We start from the raw sequence: 26,237 nt of genomic DNA, 5'->3' as shown, positions 1-26,237 counted from the left end.
AAAGATGATAAGGACACAGTGGATACGCCGTTGGTACATCCTATATATAAGTGCCCTTATCGGATTTGCATTTTTTGTTTTAACTATTCAAAGTTTTGTGTTATTATTAATTTTAAAATTTATATTTAAAATTTTCCTTTCCTCATAATTTAATGGTTTTGTTATAGCCTTTAATTTAGGGACGAAATTCCCTAAAATAGGGAAAATTGTAACAACTCGGGTTTTTCGTATTTGAATTCGTATTCGTTTACCCGACTCGGAACTATATTTCGGATATTTCAAATTATTAAAATCTTATATTTATTAGTATTTAAATTTGGTAGACTTATTTTATATTCATATAACTTTCAAACTCGTTAAACTATACTTAAAAACCTGTAAAATCGCTTAAAACAGCTAAAAATCGCATTTATAGAAGTACAGGGACTAGTTTTGCATATTTTCGACTAAAATAACAAAAATTAAGCTCCAAGATATCTAAATTAATGTTTTAAATCAGCCCAAGCCATTTTCTTGTTGTCCAAGCCAAATTTTGTTAGTTATTATACCTAATTTTCTCATTAATAGCTTATTTTGTTTCCTAATCGAGTGGATTCCTTCATAAATGCATTATAACACTCAATATTAAATCAAAACACACCTATAAACCCTAAAAACTACTGAAGTCCAGCCATCCTCCCCGTATCCCATGAAAATTCCCTTCTTCAAGATTAATCAAGTTCTTCAAGCTGCCGTTGACTTTCAAGCTTCAAGACCTCGTTGACCACAATTTCTCCTAGTTCCATTCCTAGTTTGGGTAAGTTTTCTTCTTCAATATTTTAGGTTTTATATCCTTTACAAAAGCCCTTAATTAGTTTATGAGACTGAAGGTATTTACCATGTCAATTGGACTCCGACCCATATAAGGGCAAAATAGTCAACAAGATTGACTATGTGATTTCTCTATCTTCTAGTCAATAATAGATTTCGGGCCAGAAGACTTTTTTGTTTGTTTTGAAATTTTGAGTGTACTGACCAAAACTTGACTCCCAAATCGCTGCTTGGATTCTGGTCAGTACCAGCTCGCTTATTTGCTGAAAATATCATAACCGGAGTACTATACATCCGTTAGGATTGATTCCAACGGATATGTTATCGGTTTTGACTCTATTTTCTAACGTATACGTATCAGGTCTGTTTGGGTCAGACCACTCATCGCGTGAACTTTACTCGTTTAATCATTCTCTCGGTTTACTCGCTTAATCATCGAGGTGAGTAATCACTCCCCCTTTTACTTATTATTAAACCTTTTGGGTACATGTGCATATTTACAATATTTATCTATTATCTAGTATTAAAAACCATAACTGTTTAATCCTTGTGTGTATATCAGTTTATGTCTAACTTGCTATTTGCTTACTTGCTTTATTTGAACGCATTTTGGTGAAGTTCCTCATTATAGTATGATCATATGACTATTTTCGACAACCGATGTCCATTTTTGTGGCAAGGTTTAGTCTTTGCTTGTAACCAATGTCCATTTATATGGAATTGGTCAAGCCCTTTCTTTATGGTTTGATTGATTGTTTATGTGATATGGCTTAACCGTTTATTCTCACGAGAACAGTTTGCATCTTTCTTTATTTAATATATATTATTATTGTTGTATCTTAAACTGATGTTTTACTCACTCAACATGTGTTGTTGACAAACCTTTCTATTTTATACACATATGCAGGTTATTGTTTGAATTAGTTGCAATTTGGTGAAGACTTAGTGAGAAATTTAAATTAAAAAACTTTTAATCAAGATCATTTGTGATATAAATTGTATTGTTTTATGATTATGGATTTTGTACTTTGTACTTGAATTATTTGGATCATTTAATTGAATTAAATAGATATTGTCACTTTTAATATTGCATGATATTACCTTGAGAGTTGTGAGCAATCAGCTCACGCCCCGACATTTCCGCCTTAAGTTGGGGTGTGACACTTGTCATGGAAGGGGTTTTGGTATGAAGGATTGTTTAGTAAGGGACATTTTTCTAAAGGAATTATATTACACGAGGGGGGGGGGTGTTCTTGAGGGGTATATAGAAAGGGGGTTAGTTCTGGAGCAATTGCTCAGTAGGGGGCTTCATTTTGAGGAGATGGTTCCGCAAGGGACCTTGCTTTTTGGGGGGAGTTATTTTGCAAGCGGATTTGTTCTGAATCACAAGAAGGGCCTCTATATTAAAGTAAATGTCTCAAGACACCCCCTGGTAAGGGGCTCGCCTTTAATTTTTTTCAATGTTTAGAATATAAATAAACTTTAGTAATGCATGGACAGATAGTGGTTGCCCAAAAAGATGTATGTTTGTGGGTTAAGTCACATCAACTTTGAAAAATGCAGACTTCTCATCCTCTTACCTTGTTATTTGTGAAGCTTGTGTTTGAAGTGTCCAACACACATCCTTCACCATGTGACCATGTCTCTTTTTTTCAACACATTAATATTAAATTAATACTTTACAAAAGTGACTTCCCAACCTTTTATGATAACAAAAACTTTATAAAGCAGGCGAATTTAGGATTTGACCTTACTTTTCTTTCATTCTTTATTCATTTACTTTTTATTTTTAGATTTACTGATTCCCATATAGAAATTCATGCTTTGGTCATTTGGTGGCACTTCAAGTTTTAATGATGGTGTAAAACAATTCTTATAACTTATATGATGTGCTAAAGTAACGTAACAAGATAGAGAGAACAAACCAATTATTTTCGTTAGGGGTGGAGATTCTGGTGGGGCGTCTCCGGCGTCACCGTAAAAAAACTTTCAAGGTTTGGTCGTCCCTTTGGATGGAGTCCCACGAGAAGACTTGCCTGGACAGACTAAATAGACTTGAACGTGAGTGGATGGGGGCTCCAAAACTGAGGTGAAAGGACTCAAATCTGAAAAGAAGGGGCTCAAAGTTGAGCTCGCTCCCTGATTTTGCCAATCGGACGTTTGTAATGTTGGAATTATGGACCAGTTCGATTAAGTCAACGTGGTCGACTGGGTTTTGACCCGTAAGAGTTACACTTTGGGCAACGGACAACAAACCCGCTTAACTCGCTTAACCGGTAATGACGACCAACTAATGGAATTTATTATTTATACTAAATATAAGTAATAAATGAATAATGTTTATTTACTAATTAAGTAAACTGGTTCGTGATTTTGACGAGAGTTGGATCGAGATGGACTTTGAGGCCCGGTTAATATTTATTTGAGATAACTATAATATTATCTATATACACATATACATATTATTATGGGTTAAGATAACCCTACGTGAATTCTTGGAAACCAAGAAAAAGAAGTCAACCAAAACTCACGGCCATCACATCTCCGCTCGATCTTCCGTCCATCTCCAACACCGGCTTTCTGCTGCTGCAACATCGGAAGCCAATAGCCCCTACATGCCCCGCTGCCGTAGTGCACTGTCGTCGTCCTGCTTGTTCGTGTCTTTAATTAGTGCTCGTTCGTTGAACCTCGGTGTCTCAACCGGTTATTTATTAACCGAGGTAAACCTAAATATATTGTCGGTTTACAATTATATTTATTTTGTTTGGCTCGTACTCGTATTGTTTGTAACCGGATCCTGTATAGTTTCTAAAAGTGTTGATTATTGGTTTTAATATTTCGCTGCGTAATCTTTTATTAATAAGATTAATAACTATGAAACCTTTATAATTAAAAACGGGTTTAAAGGTTAAACCATTGACTAATCACCACTGAAACCCAACAGTGGTATCAGAGCCTTGGTTACAACATACGAGTCGAATGCGGCCTTTTCACCGGATCTACATCATAAACTTCAAACTGGTTGAAGTTTTTGATCTAGATATTTTTTTAGGGCAATCTTGGTTTGGTCAAATTTTTCGTTTATTTCATTTGACCAAAATATTGCCCGATTTTTTGTATTGAATATGTAAATCTGGCCCGACCATTGTGTGTTTGGTTGTTTGGTTTTGGTTTTGGCCATATGGATGGTTCAAAGCTGTATTTATTTTTCGGTTTTTGACCACTTTGATGGTTTAAAATTGTAATAGATAGGGTTTGGTTTTTTGTTATATATATTTTATAATATTGTAATGAAGAAGACCCGAAGGAAAACCGAGGATGAGCTCACGGAGTTCTTGAAGTCAGTGGGAATTAACAAAGATGACGGGATGCACCAAGAGCCCTTCCTTGTGGTTGTTTTGTGTTGTGATCCTTTAACCTGATTGGTCTTGCTAATAGGCTCTAGCAAGACCAATCACCATTATTGGCCATTTAAGATTTGCATATTCTTGTTTGATATTGTGGTTGCTTGCTTTATTATAATATGTTATAATATCACCAACCTAATACCAAGTATATTAAAATAAATTTTAATTAACCAATTATGTTTTTGCAAAATTAAACTAAATTTGATTTTCCAAAACTTATAACTTAATAGTTTATCTTTAACTTAAAATCGGTTAGTCATATCGCGACAAACTTAGTTTTAATAGGTTATTTGAAACTAAATGTCCTGAGAGATGAAAGGGTTCATCATGTCTATTGGGGTGTGACAATGTTGTCCTGATTAATACAGTAAAACTGGACTTTTACTCTATTCGGTAAATTCTAAAATTAATCCCAGTTTTGAAATCAATAGTCTATGCCATCCTACTATAAGCCACACTTGAGGCATACTGCGAAATTTCAAGTGTTTGGAGCTACAGCACCAGGTGAAAGGGTTTCGTTGACACATCCAGCCCTTTCACACGTGACTGTACTAGGGCGACTATTACTTTACTCTTCTGTTACGTGCTACAGCTGTCTGAAGACTAAAGTGGGCATAGATCAGGCTAAACGTATCTACTTAGACAATTGTTGTCTTAATAGGCCTCATAACCGAGAGTTATGTATTATTCACAATTAGCAATCGTTATCAATATGCTAACCACTTACTAATGTTGTGTGCTACAACTGTCATTACTAACTGGAAGCCAGATTCTCAAATCCCTATTTTATTAATGTTAGTTGGGTCATTAATAATAGGATTATAACATCGAAAATACTCATTAAACTACTTTTTCTTATTTAAACATATGTCAACTGATAATAACTCCTCGTTAACCCTCAAGACTATTCTTGAGAAAGAAAAACTTAATGGCACCAACTTTCTTGAATGACACCGCAATTTGAGACTTGTTCTCAAAAATGGCAAAGAAGCTCTATGTTCTCGATGGACCGGTTCCATTAGAGCCTGAAAACAATACAGCTGCTGTAACAACTCGGGTTTTCAAATTATTATTATTTAACCGTTACCTGACCCGTTTTCGTTTCCGGGTAATTTTAACCAACAAAACATTTCATTTATCGAGTTAATAATATTTCTACATATGTTTCCACTTTTTAACTACAGGGACCTATTTTCAAATTCTACATATTATATTACTTTAATCCTTTAACCCGTTTTCCCAAACCATTTATCCGTATCCGAGATCCAAATCTGCAACCCGATTCTTTGTTTTGAGTCGTAATTGTCGTATTAAATTTGGAATTGGTTTATGCAATCATGATAATGATCATTGGCGACCTCCACTGACGTATTTGATTAGGAAATTAGATTAATTTTGATATGAATTCGTTATATAACAATCGGTCCATACTCGTTTAGCGATATACTCTAAAACGTCCTCTATAATCCAATTAAATTAGCCTTCACAACCTCAAGACCATCGCCAACCATAACCCCATCATCATTTATGTTGCTGCTGTTGTTGGATGCATATTCTGAATCTCGTTCTGGCCGACCTTCATCGATCTAATTAACCCTTGTAAAATCATCATTTAAGGTAATTAAATCCATGGTTTTGATCGCCCTGTTCTGTAGTTCATTAACCCTATGATTAATTTAGTAAACACAAATGGATTTGACCAATTTGATATCTAGGGTTCTTATTGTATTTTGGGGGTTTCGTCTATGCTGGCTAAAACTTATTATTTTCAGTTATGAATCAAGTAACACACCAGCGCAGGTGGCTGGTGTGTGTGGTTGTTCCCTCTTGAGCCGGCCGTGGCGCGGTTTCGAGACCCGGCCATGGCAGTTTACTTATTTCTTTTTAGTTTAAAAGGTTTTAGTAATTTAATATAGTTAATATTGTATATTAAATAAACGTTATACTATTAAAACCGACATATGAACCGATCTTTTTTCATACTTTGGTTAAACGCTATATATATATATATATATATATATATATATATATATATATATATATATATATATATGTATGTATATGTACTAGCTTATTAAATATTTTAATATTTAAAAAGAATTCTAATTTAAAATATAAATTTAAGTTTTATCTATGTCAAGTATTTTTTAAAAGATCATATTTATATTATTACTTATTATTTATTATCTATTATTTACAATAATTGATATAAGAGAAACCTTTATTAATAATAAAAATACACATAAATATATATATATATATATATATATATATATATATATAACGTATTTGTATTTAAAATAATCATTTAAAAAAAAACCTTTTTGTATAATCTATCCACAATTTTATAAATATTTATGTAAGTATTTTGTCAATTAAATTAATTATTAATGTAATAATTCAATGTATTAAAGTATTAAAGAAAGCTATGTAATTTCGTTAGAATGTACCCGATCATCAAATCCCGAACCTCCATCTAGTTTTAGCTTTGTTATACAATCCATATTTATTTTTTTTAACTATTATTACTTAGGATTTCTCATCGATAACTTCCGAAGAGCGTAACGCTTGTTTACTACCGTTCTTACCGCATTCGTTTATCTTTTGCTTATTGCTAAGGTAAGTACCACATTCCCCTATTTTACTCGTTTTCTCACGTATTGGGGACATATGCTTAAATTATATTTCTCATATATACTTATACTCAAAACTACAACTATTGTCTTATGTGTTAACAACTTATACCTTACTTGTTTATGTGCTTATTTGCTTTATATGCTTCCGCATTCGGAGAGGTCCAACATAATCTCAGTCTAGTATGATCATACGCCAGTCGTTAGCCTTTGTGCTTCTCGACATCTCAGTTATACTTGCTCATTTGGTTAATTTGTTATTCTCATATGACTTGTTGCGATACTTATATATATATACACACTATATGTACATTTAAACTGGTGTGTTGCTCACTCAACATGTGTTGTTGACAAAATTCTATTTTATACGCATATGCAGGTTATCATAGGAATTTAATGCAGGTTGGTGAAGACTTAGTGAAGAATTTAAGTTAGAAAATAATTAATCAAGATCATTTGTGATATAAGTTGTATTGCTATATGATTATGGATTATGTATTTGTTGTAATTGATTTATTTGAAAACTTAATTAAATTAATAGATATTGTCATCTAAACATTGTATGATAGTACCTTGAAAGCTGTGACAATCAGTTCACGCCCCGACATTTCCGCCGTAGGTTGGGGTGTGACAACTGCTGCCAGAAAGATTCTTAAGAAGCATAATGACGACTCCACTAAAGTCGCTTGCATTATGCTAGACACCATGTCATTCGAGCTTGCTAATGGCTTGGAAGATTTTGGTGCCTATGAAATGCTTGAGCAACTCAAGGGCATGTTCAAGAAACAAGCCCGTCAAGAACGCTATGACACCATGAAACATCTTATCAATTGCAAAATGGAACATGGATCCCTGTTAGTGCGCATGTCGTCAAGATGAATGGGTACATCAACCAACTAAAGAAACTTGATTATCCCCTGTCAGATGAAATGGCAGCGGACTTCATCTTGAACTCTCTCCCCAGCTCTTACGACCAGTTCGTAATGAATTTTAACATGAATGCCTGGGTGAAGACAGTGTCGGAGCTACATGGTATGCTCAAGATGGCTGAGATGAACATTCCTACTGAAACTAATCAAGTTTTGATGGTTCGATCTGCTGGTGTCAAGAAGCCTAAACCCAAGAACCATGGTTATAACGGTAAAGGCAAGAAGAAGGTTACTGTTGCTACCAAGCATGCAACCAACACTAACAAGAATGTTGCAAAGGCACCACCGCCGCCTCCTGAGGAGCGCCAGTGCTACAAGTGCAACAAGATGGGGCAATGGACGCGTAAGTGCCCCAAACATCTAGCTGAGCTAGTAAAGCAGGGGGCCAATGGTGAAGGCTTCTCTAAAGGTATTTCCATATACGTTATTGAACTTTTCACTGTTTCTAGCAACACATGGGTATTTGATACCGGATGTGGTTACCACATCGTTAATGTCTTGCAGGAGCCTGAAAACTGGAAGAAACTGAAACAAGGCAGCATGGAACTCATCGTTGGTGATATGAAGAGAGTCCCAGTTCTTGCAACTGGCACATATCGTTTTGCTTGTCCGTTTGGCCTTGTAGTTACTTTGAATAACTGTTTGTTTGCACCTGGGTTGACCAGAAACATTATTTCAGTTTCTTTACTTTTTGAACAAGGATTTAAGTACGCTTTTAATGGTATTGCTATTTCTGCCTACTTGAATGATGTCTTTTATTTTGAGGCTAGACCTCGAAATGGTATTTATGAGATTGATGTTCAAATTAACAATAATGTATTTAATCTTTCTAAACGTATCAGATCTGGCATCAATGATACGTTTCTATGGCATTGTCGACTTGGTCACAAAAGCAAGGCAAGAGTTAAAAGACTCCAATCCGAAGGGATTCTTGAATCCACATGACCAGACTCTTTTGACGACTATGAGTCTTGCTTAGCTGGCAAACTCGCCAAGGACTCCTTCAATCATAAAAGTGAACGAGCAAAAGATCTGTTATGACTCATACATAATGATGTGTGCGGCCCTTTCAGAATCATGTCTAGAAATCATGAAAGATACTTCGTTTCTTTTATTGACGATTATAGTCGATATGCTTACGTGTATCTTATGAAACACAAGCATGAAACTTTTGAAAAGTTCAAAAGTTTCAAAACGAAGTGGAAAACCAACTCAGAAAACTATAAAAATGGTTCGATCAGATCGAGGTGGAGAGTATCTCAGCTCAGAGTTCATCAATCATCTAAAAGATCGTGGAATTTTTCAGCTCACTGCACCCGACACACCCCAACATAATGGCGTGAGAGAGAGAGGAGAAATCGAACCTTGTTAAACACGGTCTGATCGATGATGTATAGAACTAACTTGCCTCATTCCTTTTGGAGTTATGCCCTTATGACCGCTGCCCGCATTGTTAATCTGGCTCCAACTAAAAAGGTAAACAAAACCCTATATGAGATATGGCATGGGCGTAAATCCAATTTGTCTTTCCTTAGAGTATGGGGATGCGATGCATATGTCACCAGTGATTCTGATGACAAACTCGATCCCCGCGGCGTAAAAGTTGTTTTCGACGGATACTATGACCAAAGCGGATATTATTTCTTTCACATGGATACAAATTTGATTTCTATCAAAAGGAAGGGCCACTTCCTTGAGAAAGAAATTCTCGATCGAGGAACTGGGAATAATATTGTCAATCTTGAAGAAATTCGAGAACCACAAACAACAGCTGAGGAAGTTAGAGCGTCTGATCAACAAGGTGTTGTTGCTGATACATCATACATAAACATGAGCGTTCCCAGAAGTAGTAGGACGAACCTACTAACTACAAATCTGCTGTCTTAGATCCAGAATCTGAGAAATGGCAAGAAGCCATGAACGCCGAGATGCAATCTATGTATGACAATCAAGTCTGGAACTTGGTTGAACTACCCCCGATGGTCAGGCAGTAGGGAGCAAGTGGATTTTCAAAAGAAAAATCGACATGCATGGAAAATGTACAGACCTATAAAGCACGACTAGTAGCGAAAGGTTTTACGTAAACTCAAGGGGTTGACTATGATGAAACATTCTCGCCCGTTGCTATGTATAAGTAAATAAGGATATTACTTTCTATAGCCGCATATTATGACTACGAGATATGGCAGATGGATGTCAAAACCGCTTTTCTAAATGGACACCTTTCGGAAGATCCTAATAGGTTCAGCCTGAAGGTTTTGTCGATCCTAAATATCCTAATAGGGTGTGCAAATTGAATAAGTCCATTTATGGACTCAAACAAGCATCTCGCAGCTGGAATCTACATTTTGATGAGAAAATCAAAGAGTTTGATTTTAGCAAAAATGAAGATGAGCCTTGTATTTACAGACAGGCTAGTGGGAGCACCATATCATTCCTCGTCATGTATGTAGATGATATATAGATAATTGGAAACAACATTCCTATGCTTAAGGAAGTTAAACACTGGTTGGGATCTTGTTTCGCAATGAAAGATCTTGGTGAAGCTTCTTATATTCTGGGAATCAAGATCTACCGAGATAGGTCAAAGCGGCTTCTAGGGCTAAGTCAAAGTAATACATAGATAAAGTCATGGCACACTTCTCAATGGAAAACTCTAAGAAAGGTGGAGTTCCCATTGCTAAAGAAACCGTGTTAAGCAAATCGCAATCTCCGGCAACAGACATTGAAACAAAGCACATGCAGGCAATTCAATATGCTTCAGCGATTGGTTCTATCATGTACGCTATGTCATGCACTAGACCCGACGTCTCGTATGCTTTAAGCATGACTAGCCGTTTTCAGCAAAGTCTTGGCGTTTCCCATTGGACTGCGGTGAAGAACATCTTGAGGTACCTGAAAAAGGACCAAAGACATGTTCTTGGTGTTTGAATGAGTGGAAGAAGAGCTCACTGTAAGGTGTTACACTGATGCTATCTTCCAGACTGACCGAGATGATTCTCGTTCGTAATCAGGATTCGTATTCACTCTCAATGGAGGAGCTATTTACTTGAAAAGCTCCAAGCAGAGTGTGGTGGCATATTCCACCACTGAGTCTGAATACATAGCTGCATCAGATGTTGCTAATGAAGCTGCTTGGATGAAGAAGTTCATCACTGACCTCAATGTGGTTCAAGGTATTCATAAACCAATCGAGGTGCTCTGTGATAACACATGTGCATTTTCTCAGGCCAAAGAACCCATATCTCATCACAGAGCCAAGCACATTCTAAGGAAGTTCCACCTTATATGGGAAATATTGGAACGAGGTGACATCGTAATAAGCAAGGTAGACATAGATCAAAACCTAGCAGACCCGTTCACTAAGCCGATGACTCAGGACAAGCATAACCGACACATGGATGCTATCGGTCTTAGATTAGCTAGTAATTTGTTTTGATTTAGTATTTGGATGTATGAACATTTAAACAGTTATACTTTTGAGTTCACTTTTGATTTAATGGTTAAATGTAAACGTTGAATATTATAATTGTGTTCATTTTAATATTTTTAATCCATGAATATTGTATTCTAAATGATTCGTAGTCGATCAGACTCGTGGGAACGATTCTGAATTAAGACTATTCTGCTTTGGACTCAAGGAGTTGACTTCCAAACTCACAGACCTCATTATGAATGACGTTGGATGTAACTCGCATCAAATCATCTTCATGGATCTTAGTCATAAGATGCATCTGATATTGGTATCCTCATTTAGTATACTTAGACCTGAGATACATATTGGAACTCTCGTTTAACAAAGGTATTCTTTGATCAGTGTCAACCGCTGTCGCGTAACTGCTAGTCATAAAGGCATTGGTTGGGAATATTCTGAAGTTCAGTGAGAGTTGTATGTAATCAAGATGAGATTTTGTACTCTTACATGATATGTAACAGTTAGACATCTTGGCGCCTTCGTTGATTCAAACTAGTAAAAAGTGAGGCCTCAGGCAAACTTGTTGTGTGTTTGATTGGACCACTTTAACTCGAGAAAGAAAACGATAATGATTAAACATCATATGAGATTGATCTGATCCATGTCTCAATGTTCAATTGGTGTCATATACAGAAAGGATAGATGACAAAGATTACCATAAGTTCATTATCTTGCAATAGCGTATTCAAAGATGTTTTTTTATTAATGAATTTAAAATGTCATAACCTGTTAGGGGCAGCCATAGGTAGCTAGAGCACCGCTGGCTATCAACATTGAGCAACTTAACCAGAGACCGTCCAAGTGAGAGACTGTTGGAATTATGGACCGGCTCGATTAAGTCAACGCGGCCGACAGGGTTTTGACCCGTAAGAGTAACACCTTGGGCAACGGACAATAAACCCGCTTAACTTGCTTAACCGATAATGGCGAACAACTAACGGAATTCATTATTTATACTAAATATAAGTAATAAATGAATAATGTTTATTTACTAATCAAGTAAACTGGTTCGGGCTTTGGACGAGAGTTGGATCGAGATTGACTTTGAGGCCCGGTTAATATTTATTTGAGATAACTATAATATTATCTATATACACATATACATATTATTATGGGTTAAGATAACCCTACGTGAATTCTTGGAAACCAAGAAAAAGAAGTCAACCAAAACTCACGGCCATCACATCTCCGCTCGATCTTCCGTCCATCTCCAACACCGGCTTTCTGCTGCTGCAACATCGGAAGCCAATAGCCCCTACATGCCCCGCTGCCGTAGTGCACTGTCGTCGTCCTGCTTATTCGTGTCTTTAATTAGTGCTCGTTCGTTGAATCTTGGTGTCTCAACTGGTCATTTATTAACCGAGGTAAACCTAAATATATTGTCGGTTTACAATTATATTAATTTTGTTTGGCTCGTACTCGTATTGTTTGTAACCGGATCCTGTATGGTTCCTAAAATGTTGATTACTGGTTTTAATATTCCGCTACGTAATCTTTTATTAATAGGATTAATAACTATGAAACCTTTATAATTAAAACCGGGTTTAAAGGTTAAACCGTTGTAGATCTAAATATCGTGTAGGCGTTTGCCATTTTCTTCTCGCTTTTGCTCTTCGATGCATGCTCTCCGGAGAGTATTTCAAGATTCTTGTTTTTTAAGACTCGCCGGAGAATATTTCAAGATTTTTTTACTTCACGAAATATTTTGAAAAGTCGAAAAAAATCTGGCAACGGAAAAATGCTGAAGAATCTGAACTGGGTTGATGCTTGTTTATCGAAACAGTGGACAGACAACACCAAGAACCTTTTCTCGGCGAGACAACGGCGGCGGCAGTGTATTTTATGGTGTTCGTCGCCCGAGACGGAATGAAACAATAGTGGTATTCCTTTCAGACTTTGATCATCCATTATTCCAAGATTTTGGTGAGACCTTCAATAAAGAAGGTCCCACGGATGGCACCAATGTTGGAACCCTAGTTGAACCGTGAGTGATTAAGCAAGGATTCAGTGATGGTTTTTAATAAGAATGGTGATCTATAATATGAGAAGAGTGATTATTATTATGATGAATCAGTGTCTGTATTACAAGATTTGACCCCCCTCAAATATACATCAAGCTTCCTGTTATATAAGATTCAAGGGGACTCCCTTTTATCCCCTGGGTCTTTGACTTGGTCTTTTATCCTGTGGTTTCTTCACTTCCCCTCAGGGGTTGCAGGAGACAACCTATTATCCGCTAGATCTTGCTCTCATCCTCTGGAGCATGTGTGTTTTGGACCTTTCTTCCTGCCAGGCCAACAGTGACCTCACCTCATGTTGACCAAGGTTGTTGTCTTGTTATATGTTCTCCTTCTTGGGCTCAGACCTGTCTCTTGGGTTAATAACTTATTTGTAGCTTGGTGGGCTCTTATCCTATTCCAAGAGCCCAATTCCTATGTATGCTTTTTAGCGTGTTATATTTTTATACTTGTTTTATAACTCTCCATATGCATAATCGTCTAGCGTGTTATATTATATATGGAAACATTATCAATCTATGATTATCATATTTTTATTCAAATTTAAAACACAACACCAAGAATATCATAATCTATATTACGGTGTGTTTTAGATCAAATTTTAATCCAAATTTAAAACACAAAACCAAGAACATGATGAACAAAAACACACTATGTCCACAAACAAAATATAGTGTCTTGATCCATGACCCACCATCTACACCACTATTCTCCAATTCAACATCCATAACCATTGGCAGAATCAACGTCATCACCAATTCTGATCTCATCATGCCCCCAACGCCATTCCAACGCCATCGCTCTTCGCAGAATATAGTTCGTCAAATTCCCAAAACCAATTGTGAACCCGGGCTTTACCAATTCCCGGGTTTTACCGACCGAATAAATATGCTAATTTTTTATAATACGCTATACGAGTGCCGTTACATTTTTCTATGTTTTTTTTATTTTTTTTTGTGTTTTATCGCGTTGATTCACGGCTGCAACACCGGGGTTCTATTGACCGATTTTCCGCGCAGGTAAATCACTAGTAGTTATATAAAGCACTTACAAGATGTTTAAAGGAATATCATGACAGAAAGAAAAGGGTCAGGCTAAACGTACCCCATTCCCTTGCTATCCATACACCCCCCTGAACTTTTATTTTCCTTTGACATTTGTAATTGGCATGTTAGTCCCTCTTATTTTATTTTATAATTCTCTCAAATTATCAAATAAAAAACTATTAAGTTTATTTTTGTTTTACAGTTTTTTATATATTTTTGTTATTGATTTTATTATTTTACTTCTTTAAGATCTTATTAAAAGTTTGTTTTTATTTTTTTACATGTTTTAAAAAGTTTTGTATGTTTTATCTAGCTAGTTTATTTATTTATTTTTTATTTTTTTAATAAAATGTATTCAAAACAATTTGATTTTTTCATTAGGTTTGGATATATGAGATTAATGTTTCTGAGAAAAGAGTCAATTTTTATATCAAGTTGTATGTTCTAAAACCTTTTTATCTATAAAAAATAATATGATTTTTTATAAAAGAATGTAAACTATCTCTTAATTTAAAAAAACACTCTACAAAAATATTAAAAGAAGTATAGAAAAAAAAAACATTTTTTTTAAAACAAAAAAAAACATCTTTTTTTAGATAAGGAAAAAAAACATTTTTCTAAGTAAGAAAAATATGTTTTTATTAAAGGCTTTTAAATTTACATAAAAAGATAAATAGAAAAAAAGTATTAAATAAAAACAGAAAAAAAGTGCTTTTATAAAAACAATAATGATAATAAAAGATAACAAAATAACAAAACAAGCAACAAAAAGGTCTAAATTGTATTAATGTAAAATTTGAGGGAGGGAGTATGTTTAGTAAAAATGGATAAAAGGGGTACGTTTAGCAACACCCAAAGAAAAACTTAGAAAGCGTGTTACATATCTTACAATGTTTCCACAACTGATAATAATACATATTTATAACATTTTATGATCTCTATAATTGATTATTTAATAGTTGAGAGGTGATCATTAATTATGATTGTATATAGTATCAACACAAAGGCATCTAATGTTCATTCACAGCTGGCTAATTAATAAAGCCTTGCTTTTAGTCCGATGCACGTAATATATTTAATTTCTCCTCAGTAATGAGGCAACGGTCATAGACAAAGCTTATATCATCATCTATATAATAAGTACCAATGACAAGAAGAAACCGTCTGCCCGAATTCAACCAATCGAGATGACAAGCTTTACGGCTTTGATCACATTTGTGTTTATCTCTGCAACTGCTTTCCAGTCATGTCTTGTTCGTGGAAACTTTTACCAAGACACTTATTTCAACTGGGGTGCTAGCCATTCTCATATTTTTGGCAATGGTGATGATGTTGATCTTATGCTTGACAGTGTTTCAGGTACAATAAATGTTACAACTCCATGTTTTATGTTTTAACTAGTTTTATAAAATGTTGAAGTTCGAATCGGTCTTGACTCCATATTTTTTGTTTACTGCAATGCCAGGATCGGGTGTTGAGTCGAATAAGTCATACCTCTTTGGAAGCGTTGAACTCCAAATCAAGTTGGTTCCGGGGAATGCTGCAGGAACTGTCATGGCATATTATGTAAGCTTATTTGTATTAGTAGGTGGTTTAGGGGAATGTTCATGTATATTTTAATCTTAACATGAAAACGTAGGAAATAATGTCAATTTATAAAAAAATGAGAGCGTAAGAAACAATACCAACTGCAATACCAATCTACATAAACAATGATTTATAATAACAAATAAAAGAACCTAAAAATTACAACAAAATAACCAAAATCAAGAACAAAATAATAACAGCATATACCAACAAATACTTATAACAACAAAAAAAAATCTAATAAAAACAATAAAATATAAATCAACAAATACTTATAATGTCTCATAATCGAAAATTAGCAAATACGAACCAAATATAACATCAAACACCTATAAAAATAAACCTAATAATAACAACAAATTGGTTCTCACCGTTTTCATGTTAAGAATAAAATGTATTTGATCATGTTTCAGGAAAAACACCTGTGTTCAATTGATTTTAGAAACTAATTATTATGGGTTGGAGTCTGGATTCACCAAAATTATAATATTTATTTACATTTTAAATCTAGACACATGGGTTTGTTTTAATATTGAAAATAAATTTGAATAAAAAATAAACTCACCACCTTTGATTTTAAGATATTTATAACTTACCAACTCAACTTGAATGAATTGATACTAACTTCTTTTTTTCTTAATTGGTAGAGATTCACAACCTTTCATTTTGATTTTTTTTAAAATACAAATTAATTATTTATATCTTATGAATTCATAAAGTATGTTATTATGTATATTATTAAATTAACTTTGTTGGTTTATTTTTTTAATCACTCGTGTATCACACGGGCTCTATCCTAGTTACAAATTAATAGCAATTAAAATTAATTTATATGTTAAGTGAAATATTGCAAAAATAAATCATGTTAAATATTTTATTTTGGTGAATTCACTTACTTAAAACAACATTGTGAATCCGCTCCTCACCGCAACGAATCACCTAGTTTTATAATTAGTTTCACAAATCACCTGCAAGTGTTTGTAGTTTTTCGAAGCTATCTACTAAGATAAAAAAAATTATTGAGAAAATACCAAAAAAAAATACGAGTAATAATTGATATATGAGTGTTTTATGTGGCATCGTTGCAGCTTTCGTCTACTGGTGACTATCATGATGAGATCGACTTTGAGTTCTTAGGAAACACGTCAGGAGAACCTTACACCATACACACAAACATATTTATCCAAGGCAAAGCAGAAAGAGAGCAACAATTTAGGTTTTGGTTTGACCCCACATCAGATTTCCATAACTACACCATTCATTGGAACCCTGACTTAATTGTGTAAGTTAATCACGAATACCATCATAACCTACTTTCTAGTTAATGAATAACCTTGGTGTGACGCCTTAAGTAATCACACACCACTAATCACTTTGTTTTTCATCCACAAAAGAGAGACTCGGCTATAAGGATGTCTCGTCTCAAACATCACATACGGTTAAACATGCTCAGGTGGAGGCAATCCTAGGATGTGTGAATTCGTAAAAGTTCCCAACCAGATAACCAAAAACAAATATTTGAGCTCCTTGTGAGCTAACAAACAATATTAATTTGTATAAAAGCTCAAATGTCACATATGTAACTAACTTTTTAATATGACAAAATGCAGGTGGTATGTCGACAGCATACCAATTAGAATCTACAGAAACTACAAAAGCGAAGGAATCGGATTCCCGGACCAACTAGAAATGCATGCCTTCTCAAGTTTGTGGAATGGTGATAATTGGGCCACAAGAGCCGGCGAAGTGAAAATTGACTGGTCCTACGCACCTTTCAAGGCCAGTTTACGTAATTTCAAAGCTAAAGCTTGTGAGTGGAAAGGACCTATTAGTATCAAGCTGTGTGCCAAACCTAACCAAGCTAACTGGTGGACCTCGCCCGGCTACAAGCAATTGAGCTTAGACGAACGTGATCAACTGAAATGGGTTAGAGATAACTACATGGTCTATAACTATTGCACAGACTATTGGCGTTTCAACTCGCAAATGGCTCCAGAATGCTCCAAGCCACAATACTAAACAAAACATAATCCTATTTTTAGATGCTTTTTTGTATTTGTTTTAATTCCATTGTCTCAAACATTGTTAAATAGGCCCATCTAGTTGCAATAGTACATTCTTGTATAAGATCCTGAGATCGATAAATTTACAGTGTCCATTAATCCATGCCGTCAAGAAAACTTTATATACTACGATTGAGTATATGACTATATGAGATAAAGTTATAGATATTAAAATGTGATATCAGTTTTGGATCGCATCACCGGCCTCTAATCTTGAAAAACTTTATCCATAAAAAAAACTATGATCCTTTGATGTGTACTAACATATAGTACAACCAAATAACTAAATAATCTCTTACTAGTGTTGATTGATATAAAACCTTTGTTAATAGAAAATTCTAAAAATGAACATTGACTTTTAAAAATTCTGAAAAAAAACTGTGAATGCCAGTCACTTGGAGATCTTTGTGTGAAAACACACTCCACATGGACACACTAGAGGCTCAACAAGTGTAATTCTAGTACAAATCTTAGATCGGGTAGCAGGGACCGAATAAATCTTAGTGCATATAGTGGCGTACAAAGCTTAGTGCGGACTGACGTACATTTTGTTTTACAATAAATTAAACTTTTGTTGACCTTTTGCTTAAAAAATTAAGAATTGTATATAACTCTTTATTCTAATTTCTGATAATTGTTGCTAAAATATATTCTAGCAAAGATTTATGATTCTACTCGATGTTAACACATCCACATTAAATACAATGCTTGAGCTTAAACCAAAGTTACTCCTTAATATCCTGTTTCTAAGGCTATCAGGTGTGGACATCATTTTACTTCTCGCTTTACAATGTCATATCAGCGTCACATCATATCATACTTCACCCCACTCTCTTTCACAATATTAAGAAAATGGACCCCAATTTACCAATTCACTACTTTCCTTCATTTTCAAATAAAATAATTTTATTTTATTAAAGTTACTAATATAATTAAAATTTGAGAAAAACGTCATGCTTGCGGTGCACGCATATAATGTATATATGTGTGAACCATCGGGTGGGCAAAAGTAAAATTGCACTAATTTTGACGTTATTTTACCAATCTCATGAAAATAACGTTAAAAGTAGCGAAAGGTTAATCAGGCATCATGTGGTGGCGTTGATAGCCGAAAGACAAGGGCACATGCACCAATCAGCCGGTGTCCCGATGATTGAGTGCTATGTGCCTTATGTCCAAGGCTTGATGCAAAACCACTATCGAGCCGGGGGTCTCACCGGAAGCAGCCTCTCTATCCCTATGGGATAGAGGTAAGGTTGTCTACATCTTACCCTCCTCAGACCCTACCATAGCATTGCTATTGGTGGGATATACTGAGTACGATGATGATTAAAATTTGAGAAAAACATAATATTTAACAAATTTAAAAACATTCTATTATATTTAAAATATTAAACATAATGAATTCGTTATTTAAATTTGTTTTTAAATTATTTTAATCATATGTATTACTTTGATAAATAATTTATGCATGTATAGAATATATTAATATATATGATATCTTTCCCTACCTACCCACCCACACTTTTCACTAAAAGAAGCCATCTTCACCTTCAGTTTTTTTTCGAACGGCATCTTCATCATCACCGTCAGTTCACCCACCACAACTCCTCCACAAGTTGTGTGACAAGCACACCATTGTCCGTCACCTCCATTGTTCAACACTCATAAAATCAAAACCTCACAACATTCCTAAATTAACATATTCAATCAACTAAAGATCAATCATTCAAAGTCAGCATTAATTCCGAATATGGCAAAATTCTTGGAAGAAGTCAAATATGATTGTGATATGAATAAATAAATATTATTTCCTTTGGAATTCTCATATTTGGTCGGCAATATCAGCGGCATTTTAACATCCAAAACTCCACCGCCAAAGGTGCCGATTTCAGCAGGGTGGTGCTCACAGCCGACACCACCTGCCATGTCAACATTTTCATTTGCATAATGACATCCATATCTCACAGCCTAAAAACACAAATAGGACAGAGGTCTCCAAACATTTCTCCCTAATTACACTAAATACGCCAACAATCACCACTCACAAACACATATACGTGTATAATGAATATTATAAAAACTTACTTCACAAAAAACTTCTTCTCTTGAAGAGTATATGATGTTGGATCTAGAGGGCACAAAAGACCCGAACCCGAAAAAATACCCGCAATCGGTTTTTTGTATACCCGGGTTTATAATACCGAACCCGCACCTGACCATACCCGTCGAGTACGAATAGGGTATGCATTTCGGTACCAAAACCCGTACCCAGACCCAAATTATGCCTGATAATACCCGAAAACCGGAACCGGTTCCATACCCGGAAACGAGTTTTTCAAATACCTGATCTATACCCGAAAATTACCTTAAATATACCCGAAAATACCCCCTAAAAAATGCAACCCCTTAAATAATCCAATCTATACCTGAAAAATATCTCAAAAAAAACCCCAAAATAGGGTTTTTTAAATAGCCGAAATTAAGATATTCAAATACCCTGTTTTAGAATACCTGGTTCTATACCCGACACGAACCCGATACATAGAGTATGGTCCGGTTTTCCAATACCCGGTCATACCCGAACCTGGTTCCATACCTGGAACAGGATATTTGAAAAACCCATTTGTGCACCTCTAGCTGGATCTATCTATCATAAGGGATATAGGTTAGGAACAAAGATCACTCAGCAGTGAGAAATATTTAGGACTAGCTTAAAATATTGCATTAGCTTGTATAACTTAAAAATGGTATAAGTTAGACAAACTCGATTCAGTTTTTTCTTGACAAAGGAGATTTGGATTTACGTTTAAGGAAATCAAATATTAAAAAAAAAAAAAGGAAAAAGAAACTAAAATCCATTAAAAGACATTTACGTTATACACAAGAATGCAAGATGCCAAGACCCCCAGTTGATCTGTATACTTGAAGAACCTGCATATGAGGGGAGCAGCGATCCTTAACCATCCGATGACCTTGGCCTTTATACATATATATAAATATATATAGAACCATTTAATTTACATTCATAGCATGCCTGCTCCTTCATCAAGGCACAAAAGCTTGCTTCTCAAGAATTCACAACACACACTTTGTTTAAACATCAAATTCTATGAAAACCCGTCATTCCTCGTCCGCCACATTTGAGCTTGATGCATCACAACCATCTTGACTCATATTAAGCTATCGGAAAACACGTAAGAGCCATATACAGTCAGCAAATATACAAAGGAGCGCACAGTGTGGTGGGAGAAACTAGGATGTAATTGGTAGCGTTTCAAGCACGAGGCGAGATATTTGTGTAGTAGTATTAACACGTTTCTATCAGCACACACTCAATATTTAGATATAATTAACCTTTATAAATAACCACTATGTACAACCTAAAAAGCTATATCACAAGTTAAAGAAAAATAAAAAAAAATGTCTACACCATCTATAAATACAAAGAACCGATGACTTTTAAAACTACAAATGTTAGGTCATGGTCACAACGGGTAAATTATCATCTAAACACGCAACTTTTATAAAATAAGTAGTCTCTCAAATGATTACAAAAAATGATGCTACTTTCAACAATAATCTAATTCCCTGACAAGTTTTAATTACAAATACACTTGGATAGACCGATTTTCTTTCAAGTTTTTTTGTTTTTGTTGACCCATTAGAGATAAAGCATAACCCAAATTATTAGTCCATTCATAAGTAAAATGTCCAACTGTAGAAGAATGAGTCATGTGAATTACCGAGTGTATATCACTTGGCAGAAGAAATGCGGCGCAAAGAGGAAATCCAGCTGCTAGAAGGAGCTGTAGTAGTGTCTGCTGCATGATTAGGGTTGGTCGAATCCGATGGCAAGGCGGGTTTTGTGGGGTGTCTTTTTGGGGAAGCAAATGAAGTAGGTGGTATCCGTTGATGAATGAAAGTCTGCAATAACATCATCATACATTCGTCATTCGACCTCCATACATACAAAAGCTAAAAAGCTGACAACACACACACATATGGGTATATGTATACGTATACGTCTACGTGTATGTATACATATAGCATTGGATTAAATAGAAAGTGTATTTTGTGCATAGGTGTCATGTGACACTCCTCAAAAGTAGAATCAAAGGGCATGTTGGTCCAAAAAACAAACTCACAAATACGGCACAATAATACGACCAAAAATACAGCACGGAGTACAGGCATACAACACAAAACGTCAAAATACAGCACAGATTTTGTCTCTTTAAAAAAAACAAATTGTCTTTTTTATATGGTACTCAAATTAAAAAAGAAAAAAAATGCTCGATTTTATGGTATAATTTTTCAAAATAAATAAAGACATATAATAATTTATGAAATTAGAAAAAAAAGGTGGGGGAACTTGAAAAAGGTCAACAAAAGTAACTATATCAAAAATCCCCTTCCATCCCTCTTTTCTCCTATACCTTGATCTCAGCCATTGATCAGAATAATAGAAGGATGAGATGTCTTCTTAGCCTACTTAGGCAAAATCAATTTTTATGGGACCCCCCCCCCCCCCCCCCAACCCCCACACGCACACTTTCTTTAATATATATATATATAAACACTTACTTTTTGTAAAAGAGAACTCACATTTCTTTCAGGAGGATTTTCGGACGTCATTCTGTTAACTGGTGATTTCATTTGCATCCGGACTCCTGGACTGGCAGTGTTGTTTGATCTCATACGGTCTGTTAATTCAGCTGAATAAGTAGCATTGTTGCTTCCTGCCATTAAAACAAAAGTTAGTTGCTTGCTTTACAAGTTTCTTCAGTATGTAACATCCCCAATACATGCAAGAAGCTTCTAGAGTATCCCTAACCTTGATGTCTTTCCAGATCCCTTCGTATGGCCCCACTGCTACTTTCTCCATGAACTGGCTGCAAAACATGAATATGTTGTTGATTAGAAGAAATGATGAAAAATATATAATGTGTGATGAGTGAAGACCTAAATTGCAAGAACACTAACCAATACATGTGCCTGACTTTTATTCTTTTGTGACTGTTGATACTTCAAGATAGTCCAATCAAAGACGTAATCAAATTCAAATCCTGCATCACAATATATAATATCAGTGCCACTTAAATTTCAAATCACAAGAAATCATGTATTATGAAACAAAAACCAGACACATGAAATACCTTCGCGGGTGAACAATTCTCGGAATAGACGTTTCAAGAATCCATAATCAGGGCGCTGATCAAAAGTCAACGAGTGACAATAATGGAAATATGACGCGAATTCTACAGAATGAGACTTGCATAAAACCTTCACGAATTAATATTGTAGTCAGAATAGAAAGAGATAAATGAAGTTTTAAACTTAACAAGATAAATGCATCACATGCATGCACCTCAATCGGAGTTGATAACTTCTTCTCACATATTTTGTCATACTTCTGTTTTTTTGTGGCAGCTTTTAGGCCCTGCCATGGAAGACTAGACAAATAGATTATGTCTATGAGTTGCACATTGGAAGATAAATAAATAAGATGCACAAAACCAGAATGAAAAAGGTAATTCATTGCAAAGATGTAACATATCACAGCAAAACATATTACCTCCCTCTCAAGAAATATAGAAGTACATATCCAAGAGACTCTAAATCGTCACGTCGACTTTGCTCTGCAAAAGAGAGCAAAAAAAAAGTAAATTTATATTTTTATTGTTTCAAACTTTAGAGAAAGCTATTCTTACCAATCCCAAGATGAGTATTGCAGCTTGCATAACGTGCTGTTCCAGTTAGATTTTTGTTCTCCCTACAAAATAGTTAAGATTTGAAATGAAAAGAAACCGGAAACGTTATTAAAAAATGATTAATGTGAGAAAGAAAATAACCAATCTATATTATACGTAAGCATTCAGCTAAAGAAGTCAAGAGTCAAGACTTGGCAAGTATACCTGTATGGAATATGTCGGTGGGTTGTTGCGTCACGATATCTTTTAGCAAGACCAAAATCAATAATATAAACCTGGTAGGTATAATAGAAGTCAAGCATGGTGGATTATTACATTTGGAAAAATGAACTTTTAAATCAGTATACGCATGGTTTGTGGTCATTATTATCACCTGATTTGCTTTCCGACCAAGACCCATGAGAAAATTATCAGGCTTGATGTCACGATGCAAAAAGCCTTTAGAATGAACATACTCGATTCTCGTTATCTACGAAAACAAGAAAAATATTGTTGAAACCTAATGGAGTTAGGTAGCTATGTTTTTGCAGGAAATCAAACAGCAAACAGCTCAACAGAAACTATATATACAGGGTTCAAATATGTTACCATTTGATCTGCCAACATTAAGACTGTTTTTAACTGAAATTTTCTCCCACAATAGGTAAACAAGTCCTCGAGACTTGGCCCAAGCAAATCGAGCACTAAAATGTTATCCTCTCCATCTACACCTGACCACTTTGTAGCAGGTATACCACCTACAAGAGAAAACAAACATTCATATTAAATATATCATTCCAAAATAAACAAAAGATAATTACGTAAATCTGCGTTGTGATATCGCTATCAAAGCACACTTACTTCCTCCCTGAAGAATACTATATAACTTAGCTTCATAAAGAAGTTGAGGATGTTTCGTCTTATTGTTCTCCTGTAGAATCAGAAAGCAATATCACAACTAAATTTCTCTAATCTCAAACCATATAGTCCAAAATTCAAAAGAAACCAGTTAAAAATCTGAAAGAGAAAAAAAATAGTTTCAATTTGGATGCTACCCCTAAAATTAGGGGTGAGCAATAACCGAGCCAAAATTAACATGTATTAGCATAAATAAAAAAAGAGTAATAGAAAGCATGAATTTGAGTACAAGGAAAGAACCGAGTAAAGACATGAATTAATAATAGAAAAGGAAGAGAAGAGTTACGATCTTGACGGCAACGATTTCAAAGGTATCAACATGCGTGGCTGCACAAGACAAAGAGTGAGAGATTAAGCAGCAGCAGCAAGAGGGAATGAATAATAGTAGAATTATAACCCAACCCAACCCAACCAACTTACCTAGATGAATTTCACCAAAGGATCCGCTTCCGATCTTACGCCCAAGCTTGTACTTTCCGCCCACAACCCTATCCATTCCTTTTTCTTTCGATTTTTAGCTTCAGATCAAATACCATTCACCACTCCACCACTTCTTCTTAGGATATTTATATTCATTTGGGGATAATAATCATAATAATAATAATAATAATAATAATAATAATAATAAAGATGAATTATTGGAGACAAGTTTCTTATTATTATATCAAACCAAATCAAATCTATAAATTGGATGTGCATAGACTACTCACTTTACTATACTATTGAGAGCTAAGGGGTTTAAAACTCACTATCTATTGGAAGATATGTGGTGGTCGGGTATTATCCAGTGAATCCCTTAATAGGTGGACCGTTAGGGGTTCTGTCCGTCAGGACTAGTGGCTGGCTCGGACTACCTTTAATCATTAGGGATCGCATGTAGAGATGGCCAAAAAAACCGGTTGGGGAACCGGTTTACCGGTTTAAACCGGAAACCGGTTTTTACGAAAACCGGTTTTTTAAAAACCTGTTTGACCGGTTTAGAAACCGCCGGTTCGTCTTTCGGTTACAAGTTCTAGATCCAAAACCGGTTAACGAACCGGTTAATGGAAAAACCGGTTTTTTTATTAACCGGTTATGGAAAAAACCGGTTAACCGGTTTATAAAAAAAACCGTTTTTTTTATTAACCGGTTATGGAAAAACCGGTTAACCGGTTTATAAAAAAACCGGTTTATAACGGCTATATGCCCGTTTTTTTTTGTTTTTGGACCGTTTTTTTTTTTTTTTTACCATTTTACCCCCACAAACATCTATATATAGTTTAGGTTGGGTATTGGTTAGATCACACTCGATTATACAACTCCAAACGCTCTAAACGTTTATTTCATACGCGATTATTTTGTTATCTCACGCTCAATTATACCACATTACCACTCCATACGCTCTTATTTCGTAGTCGTTTATTTCATACTCGAGTATACCACTCTTATTTCGTAGTCGATTATCATGGCCTCCCAAAGTGCTGCTTCATCCGTCAACATGGGTGCCTCGAACACGGGAGAAACGGTCGTTCGGGTCATCCCCACGAAACGAAACCATGATGTTTGGCAACATTTCGACCTATGCGAAATGTCTAACGGTAGCCAAAAAGCTCGATGCAAACATTGTTTGAAGTTTTATGGCAAAGATGCAAACTCCACTTTAAAAGCGCATGTACAAA

The 26,237-nt window shown here is 35.1% G+C and overlaps 2 protein-coding genes across 3 annotated transcripts; one reads left to right on the top strand and one right to left on the bottom strand.

Moving 5' to 3' along the window:
* Positions 1-15,208: 15,208 nt before the first annotated feature.
* On the top strand, positions 15,209-18,035 carry LOC143624210 (putative xyloglucan endotransglucosylase/hydrolase protein 26). Its single transcript, XM_077094924.1, has 4 exons — positions 15,209-15,677; positions 15,784-15,884; positions 16,994-17,187; positions 17,516-18,035. The coding sequence occupies exons 1-4, from the start codon at positions 15,506-15,508 to the stop codon at positions 17,922-17,924; spliced, it is 876 nt and encodes a 291-aa protein (XP_076951039.1). The 5' UTR covers positions 15,209-15,505; the 3' UTR covers positions 17,925-18,035.
* A 2,864-nt stretch (positions 18,036-20,899) lies between these two features.
* Positions 20,900-25,117, bottom strand: LOC143624209 (casein kinase 1-like protein 3). 2 transcript variants are annotated; one of them, XM_077094923.1, is made up of 15 exons: positions 25,000-25,117; positions 24,866-24,906; positions 24,523-24,592; positions 24,271-24,419; positions 24,056-24,151; positions 23,887-23,957; positions 23,683-23,744; positions 23,547-23,610; positions 23,340-23,424; positions 23,128-23,254; positions 22,955-23,037; positions 22,806-22,863; positions 22,577-22,710; positions 21,715-21,895; positions 20,900-21,151 (listed from the first exon to the last, which is right to left on the bottom strand). In XM_077094923.1, exons 1-14 carry the CDS (start codon positions 25,073-25,075, stop codon positions 21,725-21,727), a joined length of 1,287 nt encoding a protein of 428 aa, XP_076951038.1. In that variant the 5' UTR covers positions 25,076-25,117; the 3' UTR covers positions 20,900-21,151; positions 21,715-21,724. The 2 variants fall into 2 exon arrangements, with proteins under 2 accessions (XP_076951038.1, XP_076951037.1); XM_077094922.1 differs by lacking the exon at positions 20,900-21,151 and having other exon boundaries at positions 21,505-21,895.
* Positions 25,118-26,237: the final 1,120 nt, after the last annotated feature.

The sequence above is a fragment of the Bidens hawaiensis genome, unplaced genomic scaffold (assembly GCF_021521415.1).
Source record: "Bidens hawaiensis isolate Kalapana, Puna unplaced genomic scaffold, B.hawaiensis_p1.1 tig00003698_1, whole genome shotgun sequence".
Taxonomy (NCBI): Eukaryota; Viridiplantae; Streptophyta; class Magnoliopsida; order Asterales; family Asteraceae; genus Bidens; species Bidens hawaiensis.
Note: the sequence above shows the minus strand (reverse complement) of the source record. Positions and strands in the feature narration are given on the sequence as shown.

Bases quoted from the DNA above. Each gene is read 5' to 3' on its own strand.
- LOC143624209 (XM_077094923.1), bottom strand. From the start codon at position 25,075: ATGGATAGGGTTGTGGGCGGAAAGTACAAGCTTGGGCGTAAGATCGGA. The intron at 23,958-24,055 runs GTGATAATAATG...TATACCTACCAG, and splicing joins TTGGTCGGAAAGCAAATCAG to GTTTATATTATTGATTTTGG. The intron at 23,255-23,339 runs GTGCATGCATGT...TAATTCGTGAAG, and splicing joins AGTTATCAACTCCGATTGAG to GTTTTATGCAAGTCTCATTC.
- LOC143624210 (XM_077094924.1), top strand. From the start codon at position 15,506: ATGACAAGCTTTACGGCTTTGATCACATTTGTGTTTATCTCTGCAACT. The intron at 15,678-15,783 runs GTACAATAAATG...CTGCAATGCCAG, and splicing joins TATGCTTGACAGTGTTTCAG to GATCGGGTGTTGAGTCGAAT. The intron at 15,885-16,993 runs GTAAGCTTATTT...GCATCGTTGCAG, and splicing joins GAACTGTCATGGCATATTAT to CTTTCGTCTACTGGTGACTA.